At 29.2% G+C, this 11,060-nt stretch overlaps 1 protein-coding gene across 1 annotated transcript; it reads right to left on the reverse strand.

Moving 5' to 3' along the window:
* Positions 1 to 302: 302 nt before the first annotated feature.
* On the reverse strand, positions 303 to 2,713 carry LOC145567747 (protein LURP-one-related 17-like). Its single transcript, XM_081627117.1, has 2 exons — positions 2,332 to 2,713; positions 303 to 897 (listed from the first exon to the last, which is right to left on the reverse strand). The coding sequence occupies exons 1-2, from the start codon at positions 2,635 to 2,637 to the stop codon at positions 511 to 513; spliced, it is 693 nt and encodes a 230-aa protein (XP_081483243.1). The 5' UTR covers positions 2,638 to 2,713; the 3' UTR covers positions 303 to 510.
* Between the last annotated feature and the right edge of the window lie 8,347 nt (positions 2,714 to 11,060).

An 11,060-nucleotide genomic window follows, 5' to 3' on the forward strand; every position in this document is an offset into this window, starting at 1 on the left:
TCAACATGTTTCGAGGAGGATGACCAGGTTTCGGGGGGAAGGGCTGAAGGGGAGCTCCATACAGACTACAGAGGCACTAGAAGTCTTAGTCTTTGAGATCAATCGATAAACCGGATTCTAGTAGTCACTTGTGACTTGTTGAGTTAAACTGGCTCATATGCCCTCTATATACATAACTAGTATTAAAGATGCCAGAGTCTAACAATTAGCATCCCACAACACGCACCTTTTAATCAATTAATGTAATTCACAGAATCACAGGCCAAGAAATTGGAAGAATCAAGGAAATCATAAATTTCATATGCAAGTAAAAAAGCATTTTCCATATATCTTTACTTAGCTGAAGAAGCTTCAGCTATCGCGGTCAGTTAACAGGTTAGCGACTGATTACATTGATTAGTTTAACAATCCCACTTTGTTAAGACAACAGGGGAATCAGCCCTCGTCTTGGCAGGAAAAACCAGAGGGGCACTCAAGAACAACAATTAAAAGAGAAACATTCGTTTTTTCTTAACTAAACATCTGATCCAGCAACAACACCAAGGTCATCGCGAACCCAGGATTGAATCCTGGATATACAACCAACTGAAAAACCTCAAGACCAAAGGAAGCACGTCCATTAGCGGCCTCCTTCCTCTTGATCTCCGCCACAACTTTTTTCGAGGATTTGTCAATGATCTTACACGATCTTTGCGCGTAAGAGCCCTCGATTACATATGTAGGATTTTTAGTTGTTGCCCCTAGGAAAACATGTGCAAGTACATTGGAATTTGCTAGTAGTAAGCTAACATTCTTCTTCACGTAACAAATAGGCTGGTTTTTCTGGAATGTTTTGGAATTGTGATGATCACTAGCATCACCCTTGTATACTAGCCAATCGTCCACTAGTCGTATCGTCTGTTCATCAAAGAATAATTTTGATTAGAATGCGTATTAGTATAAATTATGCAGGAAAAAAATAATTCTAAGAGTTAATCAAAACAATTTAAAACTTGTTCAATCTCTTAGATACGTAGAATATGTTCTTTCTTATTTACTTCTAGAGAGAGCCAATTATAGACGAATTATGCATCCTATGGACCAAAATCGATTACTCAAAGGTCTTATTCTTTCCACCTATATCAAATGCGTTACGTAGTACAATAAACGAATAAAGGGTAATAATTTTATGTACAAGTTTTCATACTGTCCCAATAATAAAGAAAAAACTATATTTACTTTACATTGTAATTGTTGTAATGGGATAGCCGTTAAAAAAATGTAAATAATATAGACAAGATTTGATTTCACATCTTGATTTACATTGAATTGAACTAAACCAATTAACATTTTGTAATAAACGAGATTTGATTTCAGGTAAAGTACGAGATAAGGACTAAGGTTAGCATGTAAAATTCAACCGCGACATACTCAAGTTCTAACATGTGCTCCGTGGAACAAGTTGCTTGAGTTGCTTCTTTGGAATGATAATGTTACAAAGTCGGCAACAAAGTCATAATAGCCATTTAGAAGTAACTTGTAACTTTGTAAGCATGAGGTTGAACAGTGATAAATGCATAATTGCATAGTGGCCCCTCAAAATAATGCTTATTTTGGTGTTTGGCTTGGTTGTAGGCGTTAATAAGGGTAAATCAAAAATTAGTTTTCGACCGAACACCATTTTTTTTACCCGTTTTGTAACAAGCGAAATCCGCCACATTTTCATATTCTGGTTTTACAATACTTACAATAGTTTAAGTGAGACATTTACTGATACATAAATTTAATTGTAAATATATTAAATATCCCGAAACAATAGGTTTATTATAGAATAAATCCTATAGAATATCTACGTTACATACAATAATGCAAACTATACATGACTAGGAAAGATGGTAATGTAAATCCATAAAACACTTTCAAAGTCCAAATATAACCTACCCTACAAGGCTACAACTACTATAAGAATTCGTGTTTTTACCGACAGTTAACAACCTCACCACTATATTCATTCTCTTTCATACACTACATCCACACAAAAAGAAAATCACCTTATAATAATAAAATAACCTTATACTTCTTTCGTTTCTTTTTAGTTGACACGTTTCTTTAGTCACGTTTGCCAATGCATAAATCTAAACGTTAATATCTTTAGTTACCGATAAACAAAAGTTATAAAAAGTTGATATTTAGAAAATATATACAATGAAGAGTCTAACAAGATCCCACATGACTATATTTTATATTACGTATAAATCACAAAATACGGTCAAAGAAGAGCATGTGAATAGTGCTAAAGTCAAAACATGTAAAAAAAAAAAAAAAAAAAAAACAAAGGTAGTAATAAATTACCTTATGACGACGCGTAGTGAAAATAGATGTTCCAGAAGCATCCATAAGGACAATTTCACCAGGTCTCCCACGGTAATTATCAACACGGTAAATCAAGTTACCAGTACAATCAATAACGGTAAAACCACTACAACTCATCAAAAGTGACTTCCTCCAAACAGTTAAAAACGTACATGTAGTTGATGATGCACCACCATCCTTATATTCATCGTTATCAGCCTTGTAAATGTACTCCTTGCAATCTTCTAAACACCGTTTTTCATCGGTAACTCTTGTACAAGATTTAGCCTTGAGAAATAGAACCATGATATTTTGTTTTTAATTTTTTTTGGGGTTTTGAAAATAATTAAAATGGATTTAGTTGGATAATTGGTGAAGTTTGAAATGGGAAGAAGGAAGGAGAAAGGAGATATTTATAGAAGAAGAAGGGAAGGAGTGAGTGAGAAATGAAGCACAAAGCTAGTTGTAATAGTTGGGTGGGTGCCGACTATTCAACCTTGATGCCACGTGTTTACAGATGGATATTTAATAGGCGCGTTGGTACTTGTTATGACTTTTTTTTTTTTTTTTTTTTTTTTTTCCTTTTTTGATAATGACTAGTTTTGATGTAACACTTTGAAAATTCTATCTTACTCCTAGAGTACCGTGCACAAGGTACTCCGGGTTAATAAGATACATGTTATTTTAATGTTAACTTCTTATTATTTCAATTTATATATATGTTATTTCACCTTTTTTTTCGGTCATCTTCCTCGCACACTCTCTTCCTTCCTCTTAGCTACTTCAACTCAAAATCACACATTTTCTCTCTCTTCTCTTCTTCCAGTTTTCTAGTTTTTCCAGAAATTAACCTCCTACACTCACTCTCTCTCTCTCTCTCCCTCTCTCAGCTACTCTAAGCTAACTCAAAATCAAATACACTTTCTCTCTCCTCTTTTCTTCTTCCAATTTTCTGGGTTTTCTATATATCAATCGATTTGAAGTCATTTAACAGTTCAAATGTGTTCATGTCAAGAAATTTAATACCTCCCGAATACCTGAAGTGTTTGATTCTCTTTACAATTCCTTAAAACTAACTCAACGCTGCTAATGTTATTTTGATGTGAACTTTTTATTATTTTAATTTTTATATATGTTATTTTTAAATAAGTTCCTGTTATTTTATGTTAAATAGCATGAGTTGAGATTGAAGTAAATAATAGTAAGTAAATACGAAGTAACATATTGTTTTAACAAAATAACACAAGATTTAAGCTAAATAACATAAAGTGTAGGCAAAATAACACAATCATATTGTATATGGAGTACCATGATCCATAGTACTCCAGGAGTATATAATACTAATTGGTAACAGTTTTGAGATATATAAGCTCCAACAGTTTTTTTTTTTTCAACCCTCCTGATTACTTCATATATTTATTTCAGTTCTCTTCAGCTTAATTTTAGTTCAGTTCAATTTAATTTCTAATTTCCTTTTCTCATAAAATATTCATTTTAGCTTTATTCAGCTCAGTTCAGTTCAGTTTAATTTAATAAATCAGAATAGGCCCTTGGTTACATTTTTTTTTTTTTGACAAGCAAGTTATGAATGTTTTAATATGAAGTAAGCAATTACGATATTAACGTATTTTACAAACATTGTTGAATTCTATTGTATCTCAGTTGTGAGTGTCCCATGTTGGAGAAAAAGAGAAGATGGTTCCACTTTATAAGGTAGAGAAATTACTTTTATTATTGCCATGGTTTTAGTATGGAATCTCCTTGACCTAATTTGTAGACTAAACTTTCCTGCTCTTATTTAGGTTGTCCAGAATTTTATATGGATTACAAGTGTGATTTGAATTTTTTGGATTGGTAACATTCTTGTTGTAAATGTATTTCAAGTAATTAAGATCGAATTTTTGTCAACTTGAAACCATATCTAAAACTTTCATGCATGCTTATTCAATTCAATATTTCAATTATTGAGTTCGATCAGTCCCATCTTTGCTTAAACACGGTACTTACAAAATACACAATTTACATATGTTAATTTGATTAGGGTATCCCTTACAACTTGCATATGATGACATGAAAAGGGCCTATAATAATTTTGTACTCCAATAAAAGATACAGTCGTATTTACAAGTTGCATGTCTGTGATTTCGACCAACTACATAAACCTGTAGTTCAGGTCAATTATATGCACTTTCGACAAACGTAATTTAATGATTCCATTTGGTTACTCACATTATTTTTTTTGTTCGAATTTTCGGGTTGAAGTTTAATTTTCTGGTTTTTTTCTTTTTAATTTTTTTTATTTTTAACACGTCACTATTTTATTGCTATAAATAGAGAATACCTTTTTTTTTTCAATGAAAAAAAAAAAAAAATCCACATGATTAATCCTTTTTTGAGCGGATGAAAAAGTAGCGCGTATGTCATTTATTGTTGGATTAGCTGTTGTAAATGTACTTTGTACTTCAGAGTCCAGTGCAATTGTGCAAGTGGTGCAACTATGCCCAAAAAAAAAAAAAAATTAAAATAATCACCAAAAAAATATATAAATAAATAAAAAGATGTGCAATTAAGCTAGCTTAGGAAAACAAGTTTGGGACTGCGTACGTACCTTCAGGATGTTAACATATTTGGAATTATCAAAATATTTGTATTTTCTTAGAAATAGGAATTCATTATGATACATTGATACTCTTTTAGTCTTCAGCATTTTTTTTAATTTTTATTTTTTATTTTTTATTTTTATTTTTTTTTTTATTTTTTTTTGTAAAATTGATTTATTGGTGTCATATGTTTCACAAGAATTTTCACATATTTTCCGCTTTATCTTTTGGTATTGAGTATCAATAATTCCATCCATCCCACAATATGTAGAAATAAACGTCTTATTCACAAAAGGTCTAAAACCTTGTTCTTTTAACTTTTAAAAAAAAATGTTACATGATTTCTGTTCAATAACAATTAAATGTAAATTTTTTTTATTAGGAAAAATCAATAATCATATCATATCATATAACTAATATATAAAGCTAAACTTTTAGCCAGATCTATTTATCAAAAATTAAATTTTTATTAATAATATATAATTGATTTTTATTAATAATAGCACAAAACTAGTATATATAAACCAACATTATATATATATATATATTTAAAAATTTTATTAAATATTAATATATATATATATATATATATATATATATATTAAAATTTAAATTTTTATTAAATGTAAAACTAGTTATTTTAAAAAAGCACAACATGTTTTCAGGAGCTTTATTTTCCGTTTATACAATTAAATTTTCGCATTATTAAGTAATATATTAGTTATATGATAAATTATTCACCCACTCACAATATTATGTTACTCTCCTAAAACTCCGCGCATCACCAAGTAATGCAAATAAAAAAAACGGAGGGAGTACTTCACAATTACGGGTTATTTTGACAGGTATGATTATAAATTAGCAAATTTCGATAAATTTATTAAGATTTATTATTATGATAAAAAAAATATTTAGGATTTGGCTTAAGTAAGATAAAATGTGGGATTGAAAAAAAAAACAAAACAAAAACAAAACAAAAAAAAAAAACAAAATGTGAATGTACTAGGAGAATTAAATGTTTTATATATTTAAGAAATAAGTAAATAATAAATAAAAAAAACACGCAACTTACTAAGGCTCTAGGAGTCAATATAATCAAAACTTTATGAGCGATGGTAATACATTTTTTATTTTACAAATATGATTATCAGTAATCCATGAGTAGCAAATCCAAGAGTATATAGTATATAAATCTATAATATATATTGCGCTTCTACAAAAATCAACGGTATACAACGTCAAAATATCCAAAATCAAAAGGGATATATATATATATATATATATATATATATATATATATATATATATATATATATATATATATATATATATATATATATATATATATATATATATATAGATAAAATGTTTAACTTATTAATAAACAAGCCGGGTATTGTCCGGGGCACAAAACTAGTTTTTAATATGATAGTGAATTACTCCACAATATCTTAATTTAATTAAACATAATTAATTTTATTCACTGGATATTACTCATATCAGGTAAAGAGATCGAGCAAGCTAAGACTTAAATCTTCCTGCATGGAAATAAAGCAATCATAGAAAAGGAGGAAGATAGCAAGAATAAAATAGCAAGTTGGTCCTCTATGATATTCGAAAAAACAAGATATTATGCGTGTTCTATAAAATTATGTTTTTAAATAGCTAAATTCTAAAACAAGAGACTTGTATTATCACTCTTCCACTTATATGTTAGTGGTGATCGAGTGTAAGATATATCTTCTCACTTTTTTGGTCATTATTAGTGTTTTTTATTGAATTAGGAATGCCTTCATTATATAAATTTAAAAAATAAAATGTGTTCACAAATCAAATTGTTAAGTATGCTGTTATAGTTTATTTTGTGTTGGCAAGACCCCAATCAGTGCATGCTAATTATGTATAGACATTAGATTTGGTGCGCCCAATAATGTATTTGTATCGGTCTTGTAAGTCTTTCACATAATGTTTGACAAACACAAAGAGGGAATTTTTCATTAACCAAAGTTTCTTAATAGGATTTTATTTTATTTATTTATTTATTATTTTTTTTTTTTCAATGAAAGTTTCTTATTAGAATTGATAACTCTTTTTTCGACATATAGAGAAAACATGAATAAATGCCAATGTTTGAAGACAAGAATTTCCCTATTTATATCTCTTACTCGCCTTAATGATCAAGCAAACAGTCTATATATTTAATATTTGTACTCCCTCAATCTATTTCAAAATAAACGCTCCAATTTGACCACTATATTTATCAATGTGAAATTTTAACCAAGAATATCTTTAAATTTTAATAAGTATAGATTATCAATCGTTAATATTCTAAAACTATAAGCATAAACAAAGGTAAAGATTTAAAGTGATGCATGTAATGATTTGATGTGAATAGTGTAAGAGTTAAATTGAGCCATCTATACTAATATATTAAAAAGCGTTTCTAAAAATGTTTGTGTGCCACGTAGACTCTTCATTGCGCCACGTTATATACTCAATTTCTCAATATGCCATGTCACCAACTCAATTCCTCAATAAGTCAAGTCACCTATGCAATCAATAATAACACTATATGATGCTCAACTAAATTTTAAAAAAATATATGTGGATGAAGAGAATCAAACACTCAACCTCTAGAAGAAAAATCATTGTTTAACCATCTAAGTAATTATCACTTATGTTATAATCTTGCACACAAATTTATGTTATACTATATAAGTATTGAAAACACATATAAGCTATTCAATGTCTTTTAAAAAATTAACAGTTGCATAACTAAAAGCAGTATTAATCAGGGGCAACGTCTGGGCTATACATTAGTTTAACTTTAAATGGAGGAGTAATAATAATACATATGACGTTTTTAATTTTCAAATGAATGGTTCAATGAATTATACAAGGTTTTACAAATTAATTGTCGAATAAGAATACACCACATATCCAAACACCAAAGGAGACAATAGTGAGTAGTGAAACACATGGTTTCTGAATCAAGAGATATGCACAAAATTTCTAAAATGAATAAGAACAAATTTTAATAATGTACTAATAATTATATTTTCATAATATTTGTAATATTTCTCACTCGAAAGTTGTAGTATTTGTATAATTTTTGGCGGCGTTAGGCGCGTGAATTAGGATTGGACACTCAATGGGCTCTACCTCACCCACCTATTCAGACCATATCTTTAGTAAGACAATAGTCAATATTTAGCTCATTAAATACTCGCAGAAAAAATTGAAGAATTTAGCACGTCATTTTATAAACAAGGCCACGCACGCAGGAAACAATGCCACGTATATCCATGTGCATTGAAATAAATAACGACGTGGAAATTATAAAAGAAAACAAAATGACTTATGACATTATGACAAATATGTTACCTTCAAGTCTTAATTAAAAAGTCATCAAATTGAATAGTATAACTGTAAGTCTGTAATTAAAACAAGTATTTAAAATTTCTGAAACGACAAAGGGAATGATCTTGATTATATATACCTCAACTTTTATGCGGAATAATTATAACTTTTCATGGCTGAAGTTTACAAGTCAAATCAGAAACTGAAAAAAGTGAGATGGAAGGATAAGAAGTACTCAAAGACCATATAGTTGAAAAGATCTAATCGTATGGCCTTGCTTAGCTTGATAGCTAAACAAAATTAAAAAAAAAAAACTCAAACCTAGTTTAAACGTAATTAGCTATTATATTGGACTTGATTTGTTTAACCATTCAGCAATATTAGTTCCTATGTGTGTATATCTGTTGGCAGTAAAATGAGTTGATAGTATGCATAAAACAATCACATTACGTTAAAGTTATCAAATTCACTATTTTTCCGTAGTTATAGGAAAGCATATGTGATGAGAAGTGCGTTATAACTTAAACCGCCTAGTTTTTGCCTTTGCTATTACATGGTTTACTTGAGAGCTTTTGTATTAAAAATGATATTTTATTATTATTATTAAGTGAAATTGAAAGGTGTTGGATATAGAAGTATAGAACACTCAAGAACAGAGAATGAATGAAATTTGGAGACAAAGAAAACAGACGAAATTTGTGGAAGTGCATATGCCTTAAATTCATTGGCGTCGAAAAAACGCAAAAATGACCACGAATTGAATTGCAATGCATGTTGTATTTGTATTTTTTACATTCCCAACTTTGTATGTAACGAAAGGCCTGCAGTCTTTAATTTGGTTACTTTATATTAGATTTTGGGTCAGATTAGTTAAGATTTGTCCCTCCATGATATTGTTTGTCTCTAATTTTGACTAGAAAGGTCACTTTTAGGATATGTTCTCTTCAGTTCAGTTCAGTTACAATCAGTTCAGTTTAGTTTACTTCAATTCAGTTCACCTCTTAATTTCCTTCTCTCATAAACAATTCATTTCACCTCTATTCAATTCAGTTCATTTCATGCAATTCAGTTCAACTCGGCTCAGTAAATCTGAACATACCCTTAGTGTACCTAATTGATACTACATATTAGTGGAATAGATTGCATTGTAAGTTCATATGTATCCGGGCATATTTAGAGTTAAGTGTATTTATGACTTTTTATATCATGCTTGTCAATGTATAATTTCATCATTGCTTGATATTTTTTGTTATCAAATGATAATTATTATACTTGTATATATCAAAACCCCTTACCTTAAAAAGTTAAAAGGCACGCTTATGTGGGGCAGGTTTGTTTACCTTATTTTAATAATTTATTTCAGGTGATGTAATAGGTTCATATGGATTTAAATAAAATAAGTTTTGACAAGGGTTACTCAAGTACAAATTACAAATAAAGTAAGTTTTAATAGGGTATAATAAGTTTAGATTTCACGTAAATTCAAATGAATGAAAATCAGTGAATTGAGAAAATGAGTGAAAGAACACGCCTTTAGCATTATTGTGTTAGTGATTGTTTTTTTCAATATGATAATTTTTGTATAAGAGGATATTTGATCTTCAAAAACTTTGTTCTTTCATTTTCAATTATACGTTGATGATGAGATGAAAACTAGTCTTATTGATTTAATATTTTAATTTAACTAAGATATCACCTCATATTTGATTATTTGCTTATTATCCAACAAAAGAAGAGGAGGAGAATAAATAGCCAATTCTCGGACTCTCTACATCTCAATCCATATACGGAACAAACACAAGAAGTGTTTTAACCATGCTTTGACATTGATGCTCCAACTAATTCGGCACTCAAAACATTTCCTAAATTACGTCCTTTTCGATCATTACTACTACGTACGTACCGCCATTATGATGAGCTTATCATCTTTTTGTTATCCTCTTTGTTGTGAATTGTGAGAATAATTCACAAATCACATTATAATGCAATGCCCATAATTTAACAATTAATAACAACTTATAGCATATCATAAAAAGCCACAAATCAAGATAAATTTAATTATAATAAAGGTTTTACGAATAAATTTAAAGCAATTAATAGATATTTTTGTGGTTTCCAAAAAAAAAAAAGAGATTTTTGTTGATGTATCTTGAAGAGTTTTTTGTGGTTGGAGTACAAACACACCAAAAAAGTCATGCTTTTCTTATATTGGTTGTATTATGTTTGTAATTTGTCCGATAATCTTGCGGCAAAAAAGATCACCGCATTTTGATAATATACTATTTTTGTGTTCAAAGAATTATGAATTTCAGTGTCTCTTTTACAATTTTGATCCATTATCACCACATTTTAGCTTTTTAGAACATTCATTGTTGCTGGTCGGTTGTTCTAATGGTGTATTACACTGTTGATTTGACAAATAACTTTACTCATTAGATTGTTGAAAAAGTGTTTGCCGAAATATTTTTTTAATGGAGTATATGACTATATGCTTTGCATAGCCCCATTTTACTTTAATTACTGTTACAATAATTGAATCAAACAGGATGAAATAACGAGTTGTATGAACGCAATAAACTCTAAGGTACTGATAAAGAGATAAGGGAAATGTCAATATGAATTATGAATATGATACGAGTTGCTACTACAGATTACTTCTTGTTTTTTTCATCTTGTATATAAGGTTTTCATAAAGAAGTCAAACTTTAAATGAAAGCAATATTTTTAATTTAACTGACATAGTCAAACTTAGTACAACCGATTTCCGCA

The sequence above is a fragment of the Chenopodium album genome, chromosome 11 (genome assembly GCF_948465745.1).
Source record: "Chenopodium album chromosome 11, dcCheAlbu1.1, whole genome shotgun sequence".
In the NCBI taxonomy this organism is placed as follows: Eukaryota; Viridiplantae; Streptophyta; class Magnoliopsida; order Caryophyllales; family Amaranthaceae; genus Chenopodium; species Chenopodium album.